This window comes from Theropithecus gelada, chromosome 1 (genome assembly GCF_003255815.1).
Source record: "Theropithecus gelada isolate Dixy chromosome 1, Tgel_1.0, whole genome shotgun sequence".
NCBI classification, from domain to species: Eukaryota; Metazoa; Chordata; class Mammalia; order Primates; family Cercopithecidae; genus Theropithecus; species Theropithecus gelada.
The window spans coordinates 119,344,833-119,372,125 of NC_037668.1; the positions used below are offsets into that span (position 1 = coordinate 119,344,833).

Sequence of the window (27,293 nt, forward strand, 5' to 3'; positions counted from 1 at the left end):
TTTCTTGCAAATTTGTTTAAGTTCCTTGTAGATTTTAGATATTAGACTTTTGTCAGATGGATAGATTGCAAAAATTTTCTCTCATTCTGCAGGTTGTCTGTTCACTCTGATGATAGTTTCTTTTGTTGTGCAGAAACTCTTTAATTAGATTCCATTTGTCAATTTTGGCTTTTGTTGCCATTGCTTTTGGTATTTTAGTCACAAAGTCTTTGCCCATGTTTATGTTCTGAATGGTATTATCTAGGTTTTCTTCTAGGGTTTTTACGGTTTTAGGTTGTACGTTTAAGTCTTTAATACATCTTGAGTTAATTTTTATATAAGGTATAAGGAAGGAGTACCATTTCAGTTTTCTGCATATGGCTAGCCTGTTTTCCCAGCACCATTTATTAAATAGAGAATCTATTCCCCATTGCTTGTTTTTGTCAGGTTTGTCAAAGATCAGATGGTTGTAGATGTGTGGTGTTATTTCTGAGGACTCTGTTCTGTTCTATTGGTCCATATATCTCTTTTGGTACCAGTAACATGCTGTTTTGGTCACTGTAACCTTGTAGTATAGTTTGAAGTGAGTTAGCATGATGCCTCCAGATTTGTTCTTTTTGCTCAGGATTGTCTTGACTATGCATGCTCTTTTTTGGTTCCATACGAAATTTAAAGTAGTTTTTTGTAATTCTGTGAAGAAAGTCAATGGTAGCTTGATGAGAAAAGGATTGAATCTATAAATTACCTTGGGCAGTATGGCCATTTTCACGATATTGATTCTTCCTATCCATGAGCATGGAATGTTTTTCTATTTGTTTGTGTCCTCTCTTATTTCCTTGAGCAGTGGTTTGTAGTTCTCCTTGAAGAGATCCTTCACATTCCTTGTAACTTGTATTCCTAGGTATTTTATTTTCTTTGTAGCAATTGCAAATGGGAATTTACTCATGATTTGGCTCTCTGTCTGTTATTGGTGTATAGGAATGCTTGTAATTTTTGCACATTGATTTTGTTTCCTGATACTTTGCTGAAGTTGCTTATCACCTTAAGGAGTTTGGGGCTGAAATGATGGGGTTTTCTAAATATACAATCATGTCATCTGCAAACAGAGACAATCTGACTTCCTCTCTTCCTATTTGAATACCCTTTATTTCTTTTGCTTGTCTGTTTGCCCTGGCCAGAATTTCCAATACTACATTGAGTTGGAGTGTTGAGAGAGGGCATCCTTGCCATGTGCCAGTTTTCAAAGGGAATGCTTCCAGCTTTTGCCCATTCAGTATAATATTGGATGTGGGTTTGTCATAAATAACTCTTATTATTTTGAGATATGTCCCATCAATACCTAGTTTACTGAGTGTTTTTAGCATGAAGAGGTATTGAATTTTGTCGAAGGCTTTTTATGCATCTGTCAAGATAATCACGTGTTTTTTGCCATTGGTTCTTTTTCTGTGATGGATTACATTTATTGATTTGGGTATTTTGAACCAGCCTTGCATCCCAGGGATCAAGCTGCCTTAATCATGGTGGATAAGCTTTTTGATGTGCTACTGGATTTGGTTTGCCAGTATTTTACTGAGGATTTTCACATCAATGTTCGTTAGGGATATTGACCTAAAATTCTTTTTTTTGTTGTTGTATCTCTGCCAGGCTTTGGTATCAGTATGATGCTGGCCTCATAAAATGAGTTAGGGAGGATTCCCTCTTTTTCTATGGATTGGAATAGTTTCAGAAGGAATGGTACCAGCTCCTCTTTGTACTTCTGGTAGAATTCGGCTATGAATCTGTCTGGTCCTGGAATTTTTTTTCTTGGTGGGCTATTAATTAGCACCTCAATTTCAGAACCTTTTATTGGTCTACTCTGGGATTTGAGTTCTTCCTGTTTAGTCTTGGGACGGTGTATGTATCCAGGAATTTATCCATTTCTTCTAGATTTTCTAGTTTATTTGCATAGAGATGTTTATAGTATTCTCTGATGGTAGTTTGTATTTCTGTGGAATCGGAGATGATATCCCCTTTTTCATTTTTTATTGCATCTATTTGATTCTTCTCTCTTCTTCTTTTTGAGTCTTGCTACCAGTCTATCTCTTTTGTTGATCTTTTCAAAAAACCAGTTCCTGGATTCATTGATCTTTTGAAGGGGTTTTTATGTCTCTATCTCCTTCAGTTCTGCTCTGATCTTAGTTATTTCTTGTCTTCTGCTAGCTTTTGAATTTGTTTGCTCTTGCTTCTCTAGTTCTTTTAATTGTGATGTTAGGGTGTCGATTTTAGATCTTTCCTGCTTTCTCTTGTGGGCATTTAGTGCTATAAATTTCCCTCTACATACTGCTTTAAATGTGTCCCAGAGATTCCGGTACATTGTGTCTTTGTTCTCATTGGTTCCGAAGAACATCTTTATTTCTGCCTTCATTTTGCTATTCACCCAGTAGTCATTCCAGAGCACGTTGTTCAGTTTCCATGTAGTTGTGTGGTTTTGAGTGAGTTTCTTAATCCTGAGTTCTAGTTTGATTGCACTGTGGTCTGAGAGACAGTTTGTTCTGATTTCTATTCTTTTACATTTGCTGAAGAGTGTTTTACTTCCAATTATGTGGTCAATTTTAGAAGAAGTGTGATGTGGTGCTGAGAGGAATGTATATTCTGTTGATTTGGGGTGGAGAGGTCTGTAGATGTTTATTAGGTCTGCTTGGTCCAGAGCTGAGTTCAAGTCCTGGATATCTTTGTTAAGCTTCTGTCTCATTGATCTGTCTAACATTGACAGTGGGGTGTTAAAGTCTCCCATTATTATTGTGTGGGGGTCTAAGTCTCTTTGTAGGTCTCTAAGAATTTGTCTTTTGAATCTGGGTGCTCCTGTATTGGGTGCATATATATTTAGGATAGTTAGCTCTTCTTGTTGAATTGATCCCTTTACCATTATGTAATGGCCTTGTCTCTTTTGATCTTTGTTGGCTTAAAGTCTATTTCATCAGAGACCAGGATTGCAACCCCTGCTTTTTTTTTGCTTTCCATTTGCTTGGTAGATCTTCCTCCATCCCTTTATTTTGAGCCTATGTGTGTCTTCACACATGAGATGAGTCTCCTGAATACAGCACACTGATGGGTCTTCACTCTTTATCCAATGTGCCAGTCTGTGTCTTTTAATTGGGGCATTTACCCATTTACATTTAAGGTTAATATTGTTATGTGTGAATTTGATGGGTTTTGAATTTGGTGGGTTTTGATCTTCTTCCCCTTCTTGGTACTTGTCAATTTCTGCAATAAATTCAGACATGGACAGATGCATTAAGCTGATTCCCCTACACACATAACAATCCACTGTCTAATCCTCATACAGGGACCTCAGGCTCCTCAGCATAAGAATAGGACACTGTGAGAGATATATTTCAGGAGGCCTGAAGGCTGGTCATGATAGAGATTCCTTGGTTTTTGTCCCAGAAACTAAGGTAAAATGTCCCTATTCTGGTAGATCATTATCCCAATATCATTTGTTCCAAGTTTGTGCAAACGGTTATGCCATATTTTCCCAATCAATTTAAAGCAAATGCCCTCAATGGTTTCTAGGAGAAAAAATTGCAATCTTCAGCCCTTTCTCATCAAATACTCAGATTGTTCATGGTTGTGAGGATTTTTGACACTGAAATTAGATTGAAAAAGAAAATCTACAAACCCTTGAGTCAAAATTATAGTTCTCTGAATTTATCACATCTGCCCAGGTCCAATGTCTTCAGAGTAGAATCAGAGTTCCTAGGCCTGAGACTAGGAAGATAGCCATGCTCACTGACCCATCCCATGTCTGGGCTTCCACGTAGAACTAGAGTTTCACTGAACCTACATGTACCTATAGGTCCTCACTGTAGCAATGACATCTCTCAGCTCAGTAATGGCCACTTGGAGCAGGAATATGATCTCTATAAGGAAGACTCAGTGGATCCTTATTACCTTCATAGAAAGGTACTCACCGTCCACATCAAGAGAAAAGCCAATGTGTTATTCCTCCAATGAGTAAAAGGAATTTCCGTAGGACTGGCCTGAATTTGGCAGTTCAAGATAACTGGAAGGAGTCGAATAATAACTATTCAGTGAGTCCTGCAAGACTTCAGGCTCTACTACCTCCAGCAGTTCCCTGCTGACCCTGGAAAAGCAGAAAAAGTAAAGAATAAGCCAGGGAAAAACAGACACAACAGAGCCCCAACTAGATTTCATGGGTAGGATAAGGAAGTGGTTAAAAAAGAAAAAGGATAGATCCATTAATGAGGTAACAAATTATTGCCTTCATATTGGGACAGTAAAGGGCCAAATGGAAAAGAATGAAAGAGAAAGACAGAGAGACAAAGAGAGAGAGAGAGAGAGAGAGAGAGAGAGCGCTCAGTGAATTGTCCAGGTGACACACTGATGAGGGAGTAACAGGACACTCTGAGTTAGTGCCCTCAGGACACACAGTATACAGTGATCATGAAAAGACTGTGCTCAATAATTTTCCATAAAATGTGCTCAAGATTCCATGCAGTCACCATGAGAATACAGCTTTTGAAGTATGGTCGGCCTATAGTAGGTTTGTAAATGATAAGGGGAGAAAGAAATGGAAACCTAAATATCTACTGCAATGAAAACCAACAGTAATGTTAGTAGGAATAATTCAGGCTTGGTTGAAAAGATGTAATTGATATTGTCGGCCCGCTCTGTTTTCTCTGAACCAGGAATCTCCAAGTGTCAACACAGAATTAGCTGTTCACAATTGCTCAAAGTTACCTGGGGCATGGTGGGCCTTGGTCTTCTCCCTCTTCTTGGTCCTTTTTAATTCCTGCAACAAATTCAGACAGGGACAGACAAAATAAGCCAATTCACCTAACCCATAACAGTCCACTGTCTAATCCCCACATGGGGACCTCAGGCTCTTCAGCATGAGAACAGGACAATGTGAAAGATATACATCAGGAGGTCTGAAAGTCGCTCATGATAGAAATTCTTTGGTTTGCGTTTCAGAACCAAGGGTGAAATATCCCTATTCTGGTAGATTGTTATCCCAAAATCATTTATCCCAAGTTTGTACAAACAGTTATGCCTTATTGTTCCCATCAATTCAAAGAAAATGCCCCAGATGATTTCTAGGAGGAAAGCTGCAGTATCCAGCCCTGTCTCATCAAATACCCAGCTTGTTCATGGTTCCAAGAAACTGAAATTAGAATGAAGGAGGAAATCTACAAACCCTTGAGTCCAAATCATAGTTCTGTGAATTTCTTAAATCTGCCTGGATCCAATGTGCTGACAGTGGGATCAGGTTGCCACAGGCATGGCTGCAGACTAGGAATAGAGCCATGCTCACTGACCCATTTCATGTCTGGGCTTCCAACTGAAACTACAGTTTCATTACAACCTATATGCGCCCATAGGTCCTGCCTGCAGCAATGACATCTCTCAGGTCAGTAAGGGCCACTTGGAAGAGGAATATCACCCCTATCTGGAAGGGGTGGAGCCTTATCTCCTTCATAGTAAGTTACTCACTGTCCACGTCAAGAGCCAAGCCACGGTGCTGTTCCTCCAATGAGTAAAAGGCACTTCTGTAGGGCTGACATAAGTCAGGCAGTTCAAGATAACCAGGAGGAGTCGAATAACATCTATCCAGTGAGTCCTGTAAGACTTCAGCTCTTTCTCATCCAGCAGCTCCCTGCGGAGCCTGGAAAAGTAGGAAAAAGTAAAGAATAAGCCAGGTGGAATCAGAAACCACACAGCCCCAGCTAGATTTCATGGGTAACATAAGGAAGTGTTTGAGAAGAAAAAGGACAGATCCATTAAAGAGGTAACAAATTATTGCCTTTATGTTGGGATAGACCAGGACCAGGTAGAAAAGCATGAAAGAGAAACAGAGAGAGAAAGAAACACACACACACACACAGCTCAGTGAATTGGCCAGGTGACACACTGATAAGGGAGTCAAAGGACTCACGACACATTTGTGCCCTCAGGACACACGGTGAACAGTGATCATGAAAAGAGTGGGCTCGATAATTTTGCATAAAATGTGCTTAAGTTTCCCTGCGGTCACCATGAGAATACAGCTTTTGAGGTATGGTCAACCTTCACTAGGTTAGTAAATGATAAGGGTAGGAAGAAATGGAAACCTAAACATTTACTGTAATGAGAACCAAAAGCAATGTTAGTAGGTGTAATTCAGACTTGTCTGACAAGATGAAATCATTATTTTCAGCATGTACTGTTTTCCCTGGACTTGGTGTCTCCAGGTGTCAACATCAAATTAACTGTCCACAATTTCTCAGACTCACCTAGGACCTGTTGCTTCTGCTGGTGATACCCAGGCAAACAGGGTCTGGAGTGGAACTCCAGCAAACTCCAACAGACCTGCAGCTGAGGGATCCACCTGTTAGAAGGAAAATTAACAAACAGAAAGGAATAGCATCAACGTCAACAAAAGGACATCCACACCAAAACCACATCTGTAGGTCTCCATCGTCAAAGAACAAAATAGTAGATAAAACCACAAAGATGGGAGAAACCAGAGCAGAAAGGCTGAAAATTCCAAAAACCAGAAAGACTCTTCTTCTCCAAAGGAACTCAACTCCTCACCAGCAAGGGAACAAAACTAGATGGAGAATTAGTTTGACAAGTTGACAGAAGTAGGCTTCAGAAAGTTGGTAATAACAAACTTCTCTGAGCTAAAGGAGGATATGGAAACCTATTGCAAGGAAACTGAAAACCTTGAAGAAAGGTTAGATGAATGGCTAACTAGAATAAACAGTGTAGAGAAGACCTGAAATGACCTGATGGAGCTGAAAACTATGGCACAAGAACTACATGATGCATGCACAAGCTTCAGTAGGTGATCTGGAAGAAAAGGTATCAGTGATTGAAGATCAAATTAATGAAATCAAGTGAAAAGAGAAGTTTAGAGAAAAAAGAGTAAAAAGAAATGAACAAAGCCTCCAAGAACTATGGGACTACATGATAAGACCAAATCTACATTTGATTGGTGTACCTGAAAGTGACGGAGAGAATGAAACTAAGCTGGAAAACACTCTTCAGGATATTATCCAGGAGAACTTCCCCAACCTAGTAAGGCGGGCCAACATTCAAATTCAGGAAATACAGAGAATGCCACAAAGATACTCCTCAAGAAGAGCAACCCCAAGACACATAATTGTCAGATTCACCAAGGTTGAAATTAAGGAAAAAATGCTAAGGGCAGCCAGAGAGAAAGGACAGGTTACCCATAAAGGGAAGGCCATCAGACTAACAGCCTATCTCTAGGCAGAAACCCTACAAGCCAGAAGACAGTGGGGGCCAATAGTCAACATTCTTAAAGAAAAGAATTTTCAACCCAGAATTTCATATCCAGGCCCACCTTACAACAGCTCCTGAAGGAAGCACTAAACATGGAAAGGAACAACCGGTGCCAGCCACTACAAAAACATGTCAAATTGTAAAGACCATCGATGGTAGGAAGAAAGTGCATCAACTAACAAGCAAAATAACCAACTAACATCATAATGACAGGATCAAATTCACACATAACAGTATTAACCTGAAATATAAATGGGCTAAATGTCCCAATTAGAAAACACAGACTGGCAAATTGGACAAAGAGTCAAGATCCATCAGTGTGCTGTATTCAGGAGACCCATCTCACGGGCAGAGAAACACATAGGCTCAAAATAAAGGGATGAAGATCTACCAAGCAAATGGAAAGCAAACAAAAAAAGCAGGGGTTGCAATCCTAGTCTCTGATAAAACAGACTTTAAACCATCAAAGATCAAAAGAGACAAAGAAGGCCATTATGTAATGGTAAAGGGATCAATTCAACAAGAAGAGTTAACTATTCTAAATATATATGCACCGAATACAAGAGCACTCAGATTCATAAAGCAAGTCCTTACAGACTTAGAAAGAGACTTAGACCCCCCACACAATAATAATGGGAGAATTTAACACCCCACTGTCAATATTAGACAGATCAATGGACAGAAGCTTAACAAGGATATCCAGGACTTGAACTCAGCTCTGCATTAAGCAGATCTAATAGACATGTACAGACCTCTCCACCCCAAATCAACAGAATATACATTCTTCTCAGAACCCCATCACAATTATTCTAAAATTGACCACATAGTTGGAAGTAAAACACTCCTCAGCAAATGTAAAAGAAGAAAAATCAGAACAAACTGTCTCTCAGACCACAGTGCAATCAAACTAGAACTCAGGATTAAGAAACTCACTCAAAACCACACAACTACATGGAAACTGAACAACCTGCTCTGGAATGACTACTGGGTGAATAGCGAAATGAAGGCAGAAATAAAGATGTTCTCAGAAACCAATGGGAACAAAGACACAATGTATCAGAATCTCTGGGACACATTTAAAGCAGTATGTAGAGGGAAATTTATAGCACTAAATGCTCACAAGAGAAAGCAGGAAAGATCTAAAATCGACACCCTAACATCACAATTAAAAGAACTAGAGAAGCAAGGCAAACAAATTCAAAAGCTAGTAGAAGACAAGAAATTACTAAGATCAAAGCAGAACTAAAGGACATAGAGACACAAAAAAACCCTTCAAAAAAAATCAATGAATCCAGGAGCTGGTTTTCTGAAAAGATCAACAAGAAAACCCTGTTTGGCTAGTTCATCTGGCTCATCTGATTGCAAGTTCCTATCTTGAGAGGACTATGAAATTAAAACCAATACAAGTGCCACAAATAACACACATTGTTAATAAGGACAATTTGTAACTGGGTGAATGGAAGAAATATTTCTATTCATCACTTCCTCGTTTTCCCTAAATCTACAATCTCCTGGTGTCACTACTGAATTAACAGCCCACAATTCCACAGCATTACCTGGGAGACACTGGCCCTTTTTCTTCCTCTTCCTCATAATCACTTTCATTTTCTATAAATAAATTCAGAGAAGAGGTCACATTAAGCAATTCACACTTCACATATGACCAAATCACTGTATAGTCATAGCACAAGAACATAACTATTCTCAGTGCAAGAATATGGATTCTGATAGGAATATTCTAGGGTGCCCTAGATTAAGTCTGGTGAGAAGTAGATGACCCTGCTTTCCAGACCCACAGGCCAAAATCTCCCTCTCTGTGTAGACCATAATGCCATATTCCCTGCCTGAGTCAAAGTTAAACAAAATTTTCCCCCCAAAAATCTCCGAAAACTGGTCAAACAATTTTCTAGGAGTGTTGCTGCAATGCTGACTTATATTACCAGGTAATATGGACATTAAATGTTTAGAGGCATCTACACATGAAACTTGACTGATAGATAAATTAGAACAACTCTTGCTTTAAAAAGAATCTGTGATTTGGGAGGCCAAGACAAGTGAATCATTTGAGGTCATGAATTCAAGACCAGCCTGGCCAATATGGGGAAACCCCATCTCTACTAAAAATACAAAAATTAGCCAGATGTGGTGGTGTGCACCTGTGGTCCCAGCTACTCAAAAGGCTGAGGCAGAAGAATCACTTGAATCTGGAAGGCGGAGGTTGCGCCAAGCCAAGATGGTGCCACTGCACTCCAGCCTGGGTGACAGAGCAAGACTCCATTGCAAAACAAACAAACAACAAAAAAAAAATCTATGACGCTACAAAGAAACAACATTGGATCAGCCATTGCACTGATGGGGTGGAGAACCAGGGTCCAGCCTTGCTTTACGGAAATATATCAGCAAAGTAAAGAAGAAAAGTTTCTGTCCTGATTTCAAGGTGACTGCACAGCTAAGCAAGCTGACTTACAGGAGATCAAGGTTAAAGCTGAGAGCAGTGAAGCCTGGAGAACAATATTTCCAAATACAAAGGCAAGGCTGCCAGCTTCCTTAAAAAGGCATAGGAACTCCGTGGACATTGTTCAGGGACAGATGACTTAATCACAGATGACAAGAAATACTGAATCAAAGCTAGGAGGCCTGACAGATACTTCCTGTGCATCTCCTGCACAGATGACTATGAGATCATCACACTTGCGTAGGGTCCAGTAACTTGATACTGGGGACTGGCAGACAAAGGCATGACATGAGTTGAGAAAGACAAAAAAACTCACTGATATCTGTGTTTAGAATCCGATCGGAGTTCTTTATTCAAACCAATTTGTGCGTATAGAGCCTATCTTCAGAGTTTATCTTCCTCAGCCTAGACAGAGGTATGAGACACAAGGAATACAGAGGCTACCTGGGATAATTTGTACAACATCCTCCCATTCATCATGAGAGGATGAGTCAATGACAGTTGAGTCGACTTTGTCTTCCTCAAATGTGATTTTGGTGTTTCTGTGTGGCTTGTTGGAGTCACAAGGGCTGTGGCTATTTGAACAAGGGACGGCACATACCTCCAGTGAGTCCTCAGGGATTTCCCTTTCTTCAGCCTTCTGCACCTCCCTGATGAGCCAGGTGGGACAGAGATGGCAGAAGATTAAATACAGAGGGATTAGACCCCAGGGAGTCCTAGCTGGTTTTGACAAGAGGCATTAAGAGAGTGGTCCCAGAAAGCAAACAGGAGGTTCCCTTTGAGAGGGAACAGGCAAACCTCTTCTCTCTGCAACAGACCATGGCTGCCATGGGAGCCAGATAGGAAGAGAGCAACTGGTGTTCATTGCACTGGACAGATAGGAGCTGAGGAGGATGAAGACTCAGCTATCCCCGTACGGTACAGACATGACACTCAGCACATACAGAGAAACACAACACAACAGCTGCTATACCCTGTGTCTAAGCTGGGTTGAATTTCACATACTGTGGCTAAGGGAATGCAGGCCTATTGGGAGAACCCGCTCCCGATGTTTAAAGTGGGTTCTTTTCTATTTCCTAAGTGTCTCGGCTGGGTTGAGAAATAAAGGGAAAGAGCACAAGAGAGAGAAATTTAAAGCTGGGTGTCCGGGGGAGACATCACATGTCGGTAGGATCCATGATGTTCCCCAAGCCGTAAAACCAGCAAGTTTTTATTAGCGATTTTCAAAAGGGGAGGGAGTGCACGAATAGGGTATAGGTCACAGAGATCACATACTTCACAAGGTAATAAAATATCACAAAGCAAATGGAGGCAGGGCTAAATTACAGGACCACCAGATGAGGTGAAATTAAAATTGCTAATGAAGTTAGCATTAGCAATTTTTTTTTTTTTTTTTTTTGAGACGGAGTCTTCCCTCTGTCCCCCAGGCTGGAGTGCAGTGGCCGGATCTCAGCTCACTGCGAGCTCTGCCTCCCAGGTTTACGCCATTCTCCTGCCTCAGCCTCCTGAGTAGCTGGGACTACAGGCACCCGCCACCTCGCCCAGCTAGTTTTTTGTATTTTTTTTTTTAGTAGAGATGGAGTTTCACCAGGTTAGGCAGGATGGTCTCGATCTCCTGACCTCGTGATCCGCCTGTCTCGGCCTCCCAAAGTGCTGGGATTACAGGCTTGAGCCACCACGCCCGGCCAGCATTAGCAATTTTAATGACGCATTGTCATTGATAACATCTTACCAGGAAACAGGGTTTGAGAGCAGATAACCTGTCTGACCAAAATTTATTACGTGGGAATTTTCCTCCACTTAATAAGCCTGGGAGTGCTATAGGAGACCGGGGCTTATTTCATCCCTTCGGCTTCGACCATAAAAGACGAGAGGCCTTAAAAAGGGGCCCACTCTATAAGCCTACCTTCAGGGTGCATTCTCTTTCTCAGGGATGTTCCTTACTGAGAAAAAGAATTCAGCGATATTTCTCCTATTTGCTTATGAAAGAGGAGAAATATAGCTCTGTTCCATCCGGCTCACCAGCAGCCAGTTCAAAGTTACCTCTCTTGTTCCCTGAACATTGCTGTTATTCTGTTCTTTTTTTAAGATGCCCAGATTTCATATTGTTCAAACACACATGCTCCACAAAAAATTTGTGCAGTTGATACAATCACAGAGTCCTGAGGTGATATTCATCCTCCTCAGCTTACGAAGAAGATGACAGGATTAAGAGATTAAAGACAGGCATAGAAAAACACAAGGGTATTGACTGGGGAAGTGACAAGTGTGCATGAAATCTTTACAATTTATGTTCAATGATTACAGTAAAGACAGGTGTAGGAAATTATAAAAGTATTAATTTGGGGAACTAATAAATGTCCATGAAATCTTCACAATCTATGTTCTTCTGCCACGGCTTCAGCTGGTCCCTCCGTTCGGGGTCCCTGACTTCCCGCAACACAGGGCTTTGGCCTATCATAGCTGCCAGAGAGGGTGTGCCTCCTAGACCTTTTTCATATGTTACAACCCATTACTTACTCCTGAGTATTCAGTGTTACCTGGGGGCACATGATTCCTGTACTTTCTCCGCCTCCTCAACTTTAACATCTTCATCCTCATCCTCATCATTTTCTGTAAATACAGAAGTGTTCCTTCAGATATTTCCCACTTCACACTCTGCAAGCACAGTCAGCCCAATGTGCACAGAAACATGAACATCTAGGCATGAGTCATCGTTCAACTGAAATCTCTCATGTTTTATCTTTAACAAAATGCCCTGGCATGGTTTACAGATCCATCAGGCAATGCATTTCTGATCTGGAGGGCCACCATCAAGATGTGGCCAAATATTGAAAAGACCTTTTGCTCCCCATATCACTGGAGGCTTGTGCAGCCTCTCTCTGGACTTTGGCAGCTGTCTTCCCCATCCTGCCACAGATCTGGTTCCCAGGCACAGACTTGGTGTCCTGTCATAGTTCGCATTTCGAACCTAATTCTTTCTCTTAGGAGAGGACAAACTTGTCCCACAGTCCTCTATGCATCAGGAGACTACACAGGCCCCCCATGTGGCTTCTGCTGTGTTATTCAGGGACATTCTCTCCATGGGGAGTGCTCCAGTCTGAAGCACTTCCTACCACCAAATGCCCCCACATCAACTGCCTTCTCCAACACCACACAGTGAGGGGCTTCATCTCATTTTGAAAAGCAGTCGTTAAGTGTTTCCACATTTGGATGCTTCAGACCCTTGCGAGAGACAATTTGCCTGCCTTTGCAGATGGAGACAGAGAAACTCAGGAAGGACAAATCACTCACTGACAGTTACTAAGAACATTGCTGAAGAGACAGCCTGGGAACCTTCGTTCTTAGTCCAGAGCTCTTTTCACTCTAACAAGCGCCCTCCTGTCACGGCCTCCTTCTTGTCCTTTAAAACCAGATAGATGCTGCCTCTTGCTCCAAAGACCACCTTCCATCAAGGAAGGAGGGACATTTGTAATACTGTGGCCTCCAACCCCATGGGTTTCCCATCTCTGTTCTTACCCAGGAAGTCCTGGTCATGTCATAGCCACATATGTTTAGTGGAAAAAACACCACCGATACAACTGTCATTGTGAAAGTATGCAGGTCTGGAGTCTCTCACAAGCCTGGGGTTTTGGGTCATCAGGGCCTATGGCCACCATATCTGGGCTGAGCTTTTGGACAAGGTGCTGTGCCAGCCTACACCCTTCAGCCAGCTGTTCTTGGAGGTCCTGCCCTGGGACTTGTCTGGCTCATCCGGAGCGAGGAGGGCCTGGACATGCTGATTCGATGAGCAGGAGACATCTCGCCCTTCCCATAACATCTCCCTTAACTGGGTCAGCTCTCGTTCCTGAGAGTGAACCAGGACTTTATATTGCCTAAGGTGAGACAGTAGAGAAAATTTAACAGTGGAAAGGGATGAGTGGTCAGTTCTAATATTGCAACAGAGATTTCTGAGACAATGTCCTCAAGGAGACCTCCAAGCAGAAGGTCAGCACATGTTTAAAGGAATGTCTGTGGCCAAGAGAAATAATACAAAATGGTTTACAGCCTTCCTCTATATCAGAGAGGCCTCCTGTAAGATCCTCGATGATGTTCCATTAGTCTTTCTCTTCTGTAAACAAAAGTAGGTGTCTTCCTAATTCCGCTTCAAAAAGACATCCTTTCAGTTCCTCACTCTGGCCATGGACAATTCCATGTGAAAATACACACAGTGCATCTTGCGGCGACTAGATACAAAGCCATGTACAGAAATGAGGCCAGGTGCAGATGGGGCGAATTGAAAAGATGAAACAAGAAAATAATGACAGGGTCGAGAAGGCAACATTGATTGAGTGAAAGAATGAGAAGCCGCAGTCAGTCAGGAGCTGATTCTCACTAAGGGTAAGTGGGGTGGTGAAGGCACACCATTTTGAGTATACTGAATGCTGCTGGGTGGTTCCCACTCCTTTGGTTAATTTTGTGTTATGCAAATTTCACCTCAACAATTACTTGTTTGAGAAAAAGAAAACAAGGCTCTGAGAAACAACTGCAACCCATAACTTACTATTATCCTTGTTCTCTGTTGGATAAATATTTGTGTGTCGTGAGCCTGCCATGGCAATTCCTGCCCTTCCCCTGGCCCAGCTTAGCTCTTACTTTTCCCCGCTGAGCTGCTGTACTTCAGAGATTTACACACCTGCCCACCTGCCTACCCCCACGGGATCCCCTCACCTGAGCTCCTTAGCCTGCCTGAGCTGCTCTGCAACCTTCTCCTCCTTGAACTGAAGCTCATCCCTCAGCATAGATTTTATGAGGTCTTTGCACTCTTCATACTCTGAGAAAAGACAGACATGCCTGCCTCAGTGGAAGGCTGGACATGCTGCTGTGGTCACTGCCTACAGGGCAGGAGTCAGGTCCATCCCAAGGACAAAACTGTCCCCAGTACCAGGCTATAGGAAGGGATTTCCACATCTTTACTCTTCAGTCTCCTGACTTTCTAGCATCTGTTTCTCCAAAATTTAGAGACGAAGAAAGAGAAACTCAAGAGCACATCAAGGAAGTTGACCAGATGATTCAACCACAATGAAGTGGAGTCAGAATTCACAGCCCCTGAGGTCTGACTCTGAATGTGGAGCCACTTGTCCAAGCCTTGCAGCCTCTCCTCTAAAACACTGCACTGGGGCATGAAGTAATGATTTCTTGTATGGTCGGAAAAGCCCCTAGGACTATGGGACAGATGGTTTCCCTTTTACCGGGAATTTCAAAGAAAAATACGTCAAAGATTTTTAAAATATTTGATTTTTAAATCATAATCGTATCTGAAGCATAAAGTATGAGACATAAGGCCATGAGGGAAATATGCCCAAACACAAATAAAGCTTGTGTTAATTTAGAAACAGTAGAATAAAGAACTAATAGATAGTGTTTACTCTGTGCCAATAAATGTTCTAGGAGATTGACAAGAAATAGCTCATGTAATTCACTGCAGCAATTTACAGAGGTAGGTATTATTGTAGTATTGTATGAACAGATGAGGAAACTGAGGGACAGACAAGACAAGCAACTTGGATGGAGCCCAGGAGACAGGCCCAGGGTCCCTGCTCTGTACACTGCACTGCTACTTCCACACATTCTTGGGTGTGATCTTTCTTCCTCTTTAGGAACAAGAGCCTGTGCCCTAGGACTTCCCTCTTACCAGAGTACTCTCTGCTGTTTATTTTTTTATTTTTGTTTGTTTGTTTGTTTATTTATTTTTGACCAGTCTTGCCCTGTCACCCAGGCTAGAATGTAATGGCACAATCTTGGCTCACTGCAACCTCTGCCTCCTGGGTTCAAAGGATTCTCCTGCCTCAGTCTCCCGAGTAGTGGGGATTACAGGCACCTGCCACCATGCCCAGCTAATTTTTGTATTTTTAGTAGAGATGGGGTTTCTCCATGTTGCCCAGGCTGATCTCAACTCCTGACCTCGTGATCTGCCCACTTCGGCCTTCCAAAGTGCTGGGATTACAAGAGTGAGCAACTGTGCACGGCCCCTACTCCCTCCTCTTGATTCTGTCACTTATAGATACCACAGGTTCTATTAGGAGCAGAGTCTTCTTGAAGCTCCTCAGAGCAGGTACTGGGCACTATCACCAAGTTTCCCTCAGGGTCACTAGAACAGAGCTTTGCCTATAGGGCCTCAACAGAAGCTTGAACTGAATAAAAGTTCACTAGTCCCAGACATTTAGAACAGACTAGACGTTATTTGTCTGCAGGATTTTATATGGTACAGATAGTAGTCTTGAAAACATGATTTAGCCTCTTGGAGAAAACAGGTCGTTCTGTGCCTGTGACAGAAATCAACTGAGATTTTAATTCTAGTCCCACCCCCACCTAACTGTAAGTATGGAAAGTTGTTAAATACTTTGGTACCTCTGTCTTCCAACTTTAACAAAAATGCTAAAACACCCATTTCTATTTTCCTAGAAGTACGAGAGGGATGAAATTATTTTTGATGGAGAGTGCATTTAGTTTCTCAGAGAGAAGACAGGACATCATTCATCACTTTTGTGATGGTGAGCCTATTGAACTTACGGTATGTGTTCTGCTTGTTGGCCAGGAAGTAGGCCACTTGAGTTATAAGAAATTTCTCTTTGATATTTCTGAACTGCTGTTTGTTCTCTGCCAGCTGGGGATGCAAATTCTCACTGATTTCTAGAATGTTCATCTCTGCCTTCTCACTGGACCAAGGGCCAGCAGATACCACCATGCTGACATTTGTTGCAGAAAAGGTGGAGCTAGGGACTGGGGAGAATAAACACAAACACAGGATGGGTTAAAAACTGGTGAAATCAAATAGGTTTAATTAGGACTGAGGGATGTCAGTAACTAAAATTCTTAACTTACTGTTGAGAAAAACGTGATCACTCCCCACAGCACTTTAGGATCCTTAACCACAAAACCAAGGTTTGAGGTGCCTGAGCTCAGAGCTGAAGGCACTGCCAGTCACTCAGTCTCTGACAAGAGTGAGGATGATTGTGGCCAGCATGCCACGTAACCGTCTGCAGTTGCAATAACAGAATTAGAAGGTGGGGGTGTCATGGAATCTTAGGATCCCTGCATTCCAATTGCCCAGGCTTTGCTGAAACACAGGCACCCTGGTCTCACCTGAGGGTAACCACCAATGGGGATCATTCCTTCAGCATTCACTCTCAGTATTCATGTACCCTTGTGACAATGCCACCGACCCATCTCTTTCCCAATACATCTAAGCATATTCCTCACTGTTTATCTCTTGTCCGTACAACATCATCAAGGCAGAAACACTTCCCAACAGGTTATATGAATTCCTTATATACTCTAGGTACTAGACTCCTGTCAAATATATAATTTGGAAATAGTTCTCCCATTATATGGATTATCTTTTCACTTCCTTGACAGTGTCATTTGAAGCATATAAGATTTTTATTTTAATGAAGTCCATTTATCTATCTATTTTTGGGTTGTTTGTGCCTACCTAAAAAATGTCTAATCCAAAGTCACAAAGATTTGTACCTATGTTTTTTCTTCAAGACATTGTTTTTTGAATGAGAACTTTCCTGGGTTTTAGTGGAGGGTGGACATTGTTTATTTATGCCTCCTGTCCATTACCAATGTTTGTCCTGATTGTTATTCATATGCTCACCACCCCTCCATGGAGCACCCCATGGCCTGTAACAGAGCTCTGGGGACCGATATCCTTCCACTGACTTTGGCGCTGGTGAGAGCCCTGGTCATGTGGCTCAGCTTGGCCTTAACCCAACCCAATTGCACATATTCCTCAGGGCCTTCAGAGTTGAAGCTGAGAGCCTCTCTGAGAACGCTTGCCAGCCCATGCTGTTCTAAGGCTGGAGCAAACTTCCTCCGTCTATTCCGGACAGAGGGGACTGCAGGGGTTGGACTCAGTCAAGACATCTCTGGTGTTAGAAAGTAGACCTGTTTCAGGGTTTGGGGAAGATTGTTCAATATGAACTAGGTCCTCTCTAATTATTTTTACCATATGTGTGACTTCTTTCTAGAAACAAAGGAAAAATATTTATGTTAGAACATTTTGTCTATTCTTTGTCAATTGTTGTTTGTCTACAATTTTAACATTATCCACGTTAAAGAAGAGCTCAGTGTAAATATATTCTTAAAAATTATGGTTCATGTCCACTGCCATGCAATCATATTTAAATCCATGAACAATCCTGTTACTTAGGTATTATCCTGCTCCTGATGAGAAAACAAACTCAGAAAAATTGCAAAATTTCCATAGGTCACAAAACTAGTGACGAGAGGAAAAAGAATTAGAAACCAGTTCCTTTTGGCCTTCAAAGCTAACGTTGTACCATTAGATCAAACTGATTTACATACTTTTGCTGGAATTAGTCTCAGAGTTTGTGGTTCTCACTTGATTTTCCCAAGGAAACAGTGTGCCACTTTAATATCATTTCAAACTTTGAAATTTAAAACTTTTTATTATACTTTTTTAAAAAAATTATACTTTTTTGTCTTTGTTTTATTCCATTGCTTTTGGTTTCTTCTCAATGGATCCCTCTTATTTATATGCTAAATATTTGCTTCCTATTTTCTGTCAATTTTCACTTTTTTTTTTTTTTTTTGAGACAGAGTTTTGCTCTTGTTGCTCATGCTGGAGTGCAATGGCACAATCTTGGCTCACCGCAACCTCTGCCTCCCAAGTTCAAGGGAGTCTCCTGCCTCAGCCTCCCGAGTAGCTGGAATTACAGGCATGCACCACCATGCCCGGCTAATCTTTTGTATTTTTAGTAGAGACGGTTTCTCCATGTTGTTCAGGCTGATCTCGAACTCCCGACCTCAGGTGATCTGCCCACCTCAGCCTCCCAAAATGCTGGGATTACAGGCGTGAGCCACCACGCCCGGCCAATTTTCACATTTTTGAGTGTTTGTTATCTCTCTCTTTGTTGTATGCTAACAGTTCTTCACTGAGGTATAATTTGCAGAGAGTATACTGCAAAAAACCTAAAGGTACAGCTTAATAAATTTTAATATAACTATACATTGTATAACAACACCCAGTTAAAGACAGAGAACATTTTCCCCCATGCCACAAAGTTCTGATGTGGTCCTTGCCAGTCAATACTCGTCCCCCATATGAAGAATATATTCTGAATGTTGTCACTGCCTTAGTCCTTTTGTGTTGCTGGAAAGGAATACCAGAGGCTGGGTAATTTATAAAGAAAAGAGATGCATTTTGCTCATAGTCCTGCAGGCTGCACAAGAAGCATGGCACCAGCATCTGCTCCTAATGAGGGCCTGAGACTGCTTCCACTTGCAGCAGAGGTGAAAAGGAACCAGTGTGTGCAGAGATTATATGGTGAGAGAGGAAGCAAAAGAGAGTAAAGGTGAGAGGCACTTTTTAATAACTAGATCCTATAGGAACTGAGAGTGAGAATTCACTCACTACCTTCTCCCAGGGTGGGGTTTAATCTATTCATGAGGGATCCACTCCAATGACCCAAACACCTCCCATTAACCCCCTCCTCCAACACCGGGGACCACGTTTAAACATGTGATTTGGAGGGGACCAATATTTAAACTATAGCAGCCACCATAGATTAATTTTGCTTATTCATGTGCTTCATAAAAATGGAATCATTTTGGTCAGGCCTGGTGGCTCACACCTGTAATCCCAAGACTTTGAGAGGCTGAGGTGGGCAGACCACCTGAGGTCAGGAGTTCAAGACCAGCCTGGCCAACATGGCAAAACCCTGTCTCTACTGAAAATACAAAAATTAGCCACACGTGATGGCAGGTACCTGTAATCCCAGCTACTTGGGAGGCTGAGGCAGGGAAAATTTCTTGAACCTGGGAGGCAGAGCTGAGATTGTGCCACTACACTCCAGTCTGAGGGACAGAGTGAAACTACGTCTCAAAAAAATTAAAAAAAGTAATCATTTAGTACGTTCTCTTGTTTTGACTTCTCTTACTCAGGTGGTTATATATGCCACTAATTTGTCTGATTGTGTTTTTCCCTTGTTTCATTTTGTTTTGGCCAAGTAATAGCCTATTGATTGTATGATTATCACACAATTTGATATCCATTTTTCTGATGGGAAGCAGGTTTACTTGTTGGCTACTGTGCATAAGTAACTATGAATATTCTCATACAATTATTTCCGTGAAGATACATACTTATTTCCTGGATATGTATAGCTAGGGATGGAGTTGCTTGGTGAATGGGTAGAAAATGGACACAGAGTTTTGCAAAGTAACTGTATTATTTTACATTTCTATGAAAGATGTAGGCCATTTTCAGTTGCTCTACATTCCCACACACTTAATATTTTCAGTCTTTTAAATTATAGCCATTCTACCAGGTGTCTAGTGACAATCTATTTTGGTTTTCTCATGCCTAATGTTCATTTAGATACCTTCTTATGGAAAATATCTTCTCAAATTTTTATGTTCATTGATATACTGGGGTGTCTGTCATTTTCTTTGTAATCTATAGGAGTTCTTTATATATTTTGAATGAGTCCATTTATATATACATATTTTTTGCTATATTATATAGCAAATAATTATTCCTGGTCTACAGATAGCTTTTAAGTTATTAAACAACAACATAATAAGGAGAAGGTTTTTAAAAATGAAGTGCAATTAAAATGGTTCAGGTCAGACCATGGCTCATGTCTGTAATCCTAGCACTTTGGGAGGCCAAGGCAGGTGGATCACTTGAGGTCAAGAGTTAGAGACCAACCTGGCCAACATGGAGAAACCTTGTCTCTACTTAAAGTACAAAAATTAGCCAGGCGTGGTGGCGGGTACCTGTAATCCCAGCTATTCAGGAGGCTGAGGCAGGAGAATCACTTGAACCCCGGAGATGGAGGTTGTAGTGAGCTGAAATCATGCCATTGCATTCCAGCCTGAGGAACAGAGCAAAAACTTCATCTCAAAAATAAATAAATAAATAAATAAAGATGGTTCATTACTTAACTCCACATATTATGATGTGAAAATATATCATCTTGATTTTAATAGCAGATTTTTAAAAATTCCTTTTCTTGCGCTTACCAGACAAGGTTTGGTAGCAAATACCAGTCACAAGCACAGATGAACCATTTCAAGGAGAGTCATAAACAGGATCACTATTATGTTCCCCCAAAAACCATCCCTAGAATGCAATCTCTTCTCTACTTGTCACAAAACGAACACAATAGTCCACTATATAAAGTCCCAAACACATGAAAATGTAGATATAATGAAGTCTGCTTTCCAAATATTTATTCTACTTAGACCCAGTCATGGGGACCAGGGATTAGGAAATGACTACAATGAGGTTCAAGGGAATTTGGGGAAGAGACAAAATGTGCTAACGTAGAACTCTGCTGATGGCTGCACAATTCTATAAATCAATTCTATAAATCATTGAGTTGTACACTGACAATAGGTGACTTTTATAACAAGTCATTCTTTAAACAAACTTTTGGGTTTCTATTCCAACACGGAAAGAGCTAGGCAGTCATCACTTGTCCTCACAGCTAGAAAAAAAGCTGAATGAACTGAAAGTCAACCCTTCTAGGGTGGACCAGAGAATTGAGGTCACAGGGAAAATGGCCTCCCTAAAAATGAGAAAGACAGGCTAACACACAAGGAGTCACAGCTCACAGGAAGAGAAGCTACTGGGGACAGCAAGTGTGAGGAGCACTTAAATGGTATTGATGGATTACTAGAAGCTGAGGGTGGCCTGGCTAGAGCATTAAAAACTCCTTGAAAACCAGACTAAGGGGGAATCTCACACATTTCCAAGTTTTACTACAATGATCTCAACCAGGTTCTCATGATGAAGTTCAGAAAAAACCCCTGAGGTTTGGCACTACCAACTTCAGGGGTTACATTAAGCTACAGTAACCCAAATAGTGTGAAAAGAGAAAGCTGGTGAAGCTGGTGAAAAGAGAAAACACACACAAACAGATCCATGGAAAAGAATACAGAGCCCAGAAACAGGCCTACATACAGTCCACTGATCTTCCATGAAGGTTTAGAGACAATTTAAAACAGCAAAGATAGCCTTTCCAACTAGTGGTGCTAGAACAACTGGACAATCACATGCAAAAAATAAATAAATAAATAAATCCAGGTATGCATGTTATACCCTTTATAAAATAAATCTTACACATAAATGTAAGGTGCAAAACCATAAGAATCCTAGGAGATAACAGAGGAGAAAATCTCGGGGATTTTGGGTTCAACGATGGCTTAGATACAAAACCAAAAGCACAATCTACTAATGAAAAAAATTAAGTTGAGCTTCATTAAAATTTAAAACTTCTGCTCTGTGAAAGACACTGTGAAGAGAACGGAAAAAGCAAGTCACAGACTGGCAGAAAACATTTACAAAATAATCTGATGGAAAAACTGCTGTTCGAAATATATGAAGAATTCTGAGAACTAAACACAAAGAAAAAAAAGGTGAAAGATCTGAACACCTCATTAATAAGATATATAGATGGCAAATAAGCATATGAAAAAGATGCTTAAAATCATTTGTCGTCAGGGAACTGCACATTAAAACAACAATGAGATATCACTGTAAACCTATTAGAATGTCTAAAATGCAAAAAGGTGAACACACCAAATGCTGTCATGCTGTCAAAGATGAGGAGCAACCAGAACTCTCCATAGCTAGTGGAAATCAAAAGGGTGCAGTCACTTCGGAAAACTTAAGTTCACTCAAAATCCTGCACATAAGTACTTACAGCAATTTTATCATCATTGTCAAAACTTGGAAGTACCCAAGATGCCTTTCATCAAGTGAAGGAATAAACAGTGTTGTAGCCATACAATGAAATCTGATTCAGTGATTTTAAAAAACAAGCTATCAAGCCATGAAAAGACATGGAGGAACTTAAAGTACATAATGCTAGAAAGAAGTCAGTCTACAAATCTACATACTGTACGATTCCAACTCTATGACACTCTTGGAAAGTCAAAAAGATAGAAGTAGTAAAACAATGAGTGGTTGTCAGGGGTGGAGGAGAGGAGGAGGCATTTCAAATGGTGAAGCACAGGGAATTTTCAGCAGTGAAACTATTTTGCATGATGCTGTATTGGGGATTTAGGACATCATGTAATTGCCAAAACCCATAATCTGTGAAACTCAAAGAATGAACTCTAATGTAAACTATGGACTTTAGTTGATAATGATGTATCAATAGTGGTTCATTAATTGTAACAAATGGACCACACTAATACAACAGGGGAAATTGTGTGCTGGAGGACACGGGAGCCTAGGAGAACTCTCTGTACTATCCACTTAGTTTTTCTGTAAACCTAGAACTATTCTTAAAAATAATGTCTATTAATTTTTCTTAATTAGGATGCAGCAGCCCCTTATCAAGGTTTTGGTGGCATCCTGTTATTGTGTGGTTAGTACTTGGCATTGAGGTGTATAACCTGGAGTCAGAGTAGTGGGAGATTTCAATGCCTGTGCCATTTACCTCTAACCCTGGGGCACCCCCGGAACACAGATAGCAGATCAGTTAGGTAAAAGCAGCCTCAGCCATCTGGACGGTGCAGGCTTCTGGTAAGGACAGGTACAAACCATCTGGGTGTGCAGAACTTGGTGACTAGGAACCACTGAGACTCAGAAGCTGCCCTAGTGGCACCCACGAATCAAAGGAGGAGGAGGCTGGGAGGAGCTAAGGGCTACAGGAGGAGCTCCCTGCCTGCGAGACAGAAGCAGCTCCAGAGATTTTGGTAAATAATGTAGGTTTCAGGACAGTGTGGTCTATTCAAAAAAGTAGAGAGAACGAAAAGGAAAGAAAAAGAGAGAGTATGAGAGAGAGAGAAAGAAAAAGAAAAGAAGAAAGGACAGAAAGGAGGGAGGGAGGGAAGGATGAAGGAAGGGAGGGATGGAGGGAGGAAAGGAGGAAGGAAGGAAGGGAGGGAGCAAGGGAAAGAATAGAGAGACAGTGGGAGGGAAGTAGGGAAGGAAGGAAGGGAGGGAGGGAGGGAGGGAGGGAGGGAAGGAGGGAGGGAGGGAGGGAAGGAAGGAGCGAAAAAATTTACGTGAAGATGACAACATCCAGGGGGAACTTACACCACCAATATTTTCCATTAACAGGAACACACTAACTAGTTATTAGAGAAAGATGCACTGCTGTAAAACCATATACTGTTTCCATGGGTTACAACCCCTTCCTCCTCCCCCACTGTTGCCAGAGACACTAAGTCTTGTCTTTGGATAAGTTCTGGTGCCCACAAAAATGAGATGAGACAGTGGACCCCAGAACACCAGGCCACGACCTTCCGTGCTGCTCCTTTTCCACTCTAGAAGCTGCAGGTGAGGGCCTCAGCCCCTGGGCCTGACATCGCCCATTTGCCTTTCTCACTGGGCATCTCTCCTTGCACTGGTTCCCACTCCCCCAGGACCTGGTGGGTGACCACATGAGAAGGACACAAACAGGCCATGCCCCTTTCTTTCTCCCCCTCTCAATGCCTGCAGTGGTGGGTTCTGTGGGGTAGTTACCTGAGATTTACTCATTATGGGGCCTCTAGCCCAGAGCAGGGCCTGGTACCTAACAGTCACCCCATGAATGCTCAGGGAAAGCAGGCGTCCACCACAAGGTCCTGGGGAACCAAGAATTCCACTGTGGCCCATAAATTCTACATCCTACAGGATTCTGGAATGGGAAATGGCAAAGGCCTTCAAAAGTGGCCACTCTTTTAACCCATTATACTGGCAACTGAGCCATGTTTCCCCATCCTGGGCACATCTAGAGGGCACTGCCTAGAACCAGACACAACTCCCCACCCAGGACAGTGCAGGGGCCTTAGCCTGGGGGATGCGGGTGGACAGGGAGGGGGTGAGCCACGAAAGCTGAAGAGGAGAAAGCAGGTGAAAGGGGACAGCAGGGTGGAAACAGAGAGAGAAATGGGGGCAGAGAATGGGGGGTGAAAGGGGAAGAGTGAGGAGAGGGATGCAGATCTAGCTACTAAGGAAAAGTCCTGAAGAGAACACTGTCCTCTCCTGAAGTAAAATCACTTCCACCTGACCACGGCATTGCAGGTTGTGGGCGGCACACGCTGTGAAGATTTGTTCATTCATTTAACAAATATTTTTTAATATCTTTTTCATTCCAGGCAAGGCCCTGTGATGTTTAGGGCCCTTGGTGTCTTCCCTTCACATCTGAGTCATAACAGAAAGAGGACTCTCTGACCCCATCGAGCTGGCGATGCCTCGGGACTTTTACCTGTTGGATCTGGCAGCTCTTCCTGTTGGCCCACACCGTGTGAGGCTGCTCTTGGTGCACCGAATGGGGACGTTTCTACATCAGTGCCTCGGAGAGTCCACTGGAAGCCCTGGACAGTGGGAGTTGGTGGCACCCCCAGTGTGGAGGCCAAGAGCACAGAGCACTGAAGCTCCAGACACCCTCAGGAGGACAGTAAGGGACAATCTGCTGGTGAGAGCCTGGGTCACCAGGAACCTTCGCCTGGGTCTAAACAGGATTTGCCTTCAGATTACCTGTGAGAGATAAAAGAGAGAAATCAAGGTTAACATTGAGATTTGGGGCTTGGGCAACTTGAAGGATAGAGCTGCCATTTACCAAGACTGGGAAGACCCAGGGAGGAGCAGGTTGAAAGGTGGTGGGGAACTAGGGTTGGTTGGGTTTCTGTCATATGTAATCAACAGTCCTGACCAGCCTGGGCAACACAGTAAGACCCCGTCTCTGAAAATAAAAAATGAAAAATTAGCTGAGCATGGTGGCACACACTTGTAGTCTCAGCTACTCGGGAGGCTGAAGCAGGAAGATTCCTTGAGCCTTGAATTAGAGGTTAGTGAGCTATGATGGCACCACTGCACTCCAGCCTGGGGGGTGGGGGGTGGGAACAAAGAGTCCTGACTAAATACTTGAGTAGCCAGGGAAGTTTTCACAAAGTAAGTAATATTTGAGGCAGATCTTAGTGAACAAGAATTTGATTCTTTCTGTTAAGGAATTAAGAGTGTGTGGGTATAGTTAATGCTTATTGAACTATCTTTGTAATCTCATATACTGGTCTATCTGGTCTATCTGTACATGTATATTCTATATGTGGTCTCACTAAGCTTTTGCTAGGTTACGCCACAGTAACAAAAGCTCCAAAATCTTAGCAGCTACACAAAGGTTTATTTTTTATTGACATTTCCTTTTATGGCAGGTTGACTGTGACTCTGCTCTATACAAGCTATTTTATTTGTTAGATGGTGAAAACTGTGATACTTGGAGATTGTTGAATATGGTATTAGTATGTTCATTCATTCATTTAACAAATATTTATTCAGTATCTGTTTCATGCCAGGCAAGGTCAAGTACTGAGAATACAGTGGTGAATAAAAGAGACAAAATCTCTAATTTCCAGGAGCTTATATTGAAAATGAGATTAAACACATACAAAATAATCATAATAACAATGACTACTAGATTCATAAATAATAGCTGTAAGAGATTTTAGTAAATCTTTTAAATTAGAAAAATATAAAAATTATTAAAACTAAAATGGCCGGGGTGATGGCTCCCACCTGTAATCCCAACACTTTGGGAGGCCACCTGAGAACAGTTAAGCATAAAAGAGTTACTGCCTTGACAGGAAGATTGTAAAAATTGTAAAAAGACAAATAAATAAATAAAAGAGTCAAACTGTAGCTCTGTGAGGCTCAAATAACATCTAATTCAAGTCACAATGAACATCTAGCAATCATTCTGAACACCATATAATTCACTTAACACATTTTGCCTGAACTCCCAACACATCTGAATTACCAACACCTGTATGTAGCCAAGAAACTGACGATCATTTATAAATTTTCACCTATGACTCCATCTGCTCTATGCACTTATTTTTAAAATTTTATTCATTTGTTTATTATTTTTATTTTTTGTAGAGATGGGATCTCACTATGTTGCCCAGGTTGGTCCAGAAACAGACCCACACTAATTTCATAAATCAGATGACCACACAGCCATTTAATTTATGAAAAAATGTGCCACACGGTGCAGAAGGAAAAGGATGGTCTTTTCAACAAATGGTGCTGTATCAAGCAGACAAATCCATGTAGTAAAAAGTGAACTACAGCCGGGTGGTGTGGCTCACGCCTGTAATCCCAGCACTCTGGGAGGCTGAAGTGGGCAGATTACTTGAGCCAAAGAGTTCGAGACCAATCTGGGAAACATGTTGAATCCCCATCTCTACAAAAAATATGAAAATTAGCCAGGCATGGTGGCACACACCTATAGTTGCAGCTACTCAGGAGGCTGAGGTGGGAGGATCGCTTGAGCCAGGCAGTGGAGGTTGCAGTGAGCTGAGATCCTGCCACTGCACTCTAGCCTGGGCAATAGAGTGAGGCCCTGTCTGAAGGGGAAAAAAAAATGCAAAAACTAAAGTAAAATTGCTATAAGATTAACACAGAAAAATGTGTCCATATTCTTAGCATTGATTTCTTAAACAGGACACAAAATCAGTAACCATAAAGGAAAAGATTGATAAAGTATAATTTCATTAAAATTAAGAATCTCAGGCCAGGTACAGTGGCTCATGCCTGTAATCCCAACACTGAGCCCAGGAATTCCAG

At 41.8% G+C, this 27,293-nt stretch overlaps 1 protein-coding gene across 1 annotated transcript; it reads right to left on the minus strand.

Moving 5' to 3' along the window:
* Positions 1-3,160: 3,160 nt before the first annotated feature.
* Positions 3,161-16,463, minus strand: LOC112628690 (neuroblastoma breakpoint family member 3-like; the record flags this gene model as incomplete). The annotated part of the gene is given in 12 exon segments (XM_025391877.1): positions 3,161-3,222; positions 3,930-4,102; positions 4,720-4,771; positions 5,473-5,613; positions 5,616-5,644; positions 8,823-8,874; positions 10,166-10,371; positions 12,262-12,337; positions 13,386-13,451; positions 13,454-13,596; positions 14,432-14,534; positions 16,274-16,463. Coding segments are annotated over 12 exon segments (1,278 nt in total), but the record flags the coding sequence as incomplete, so codon positions are not given.
* Between the last annotated feature and the right edge of the window lie 10,830 nt (positions 16,464-27,293).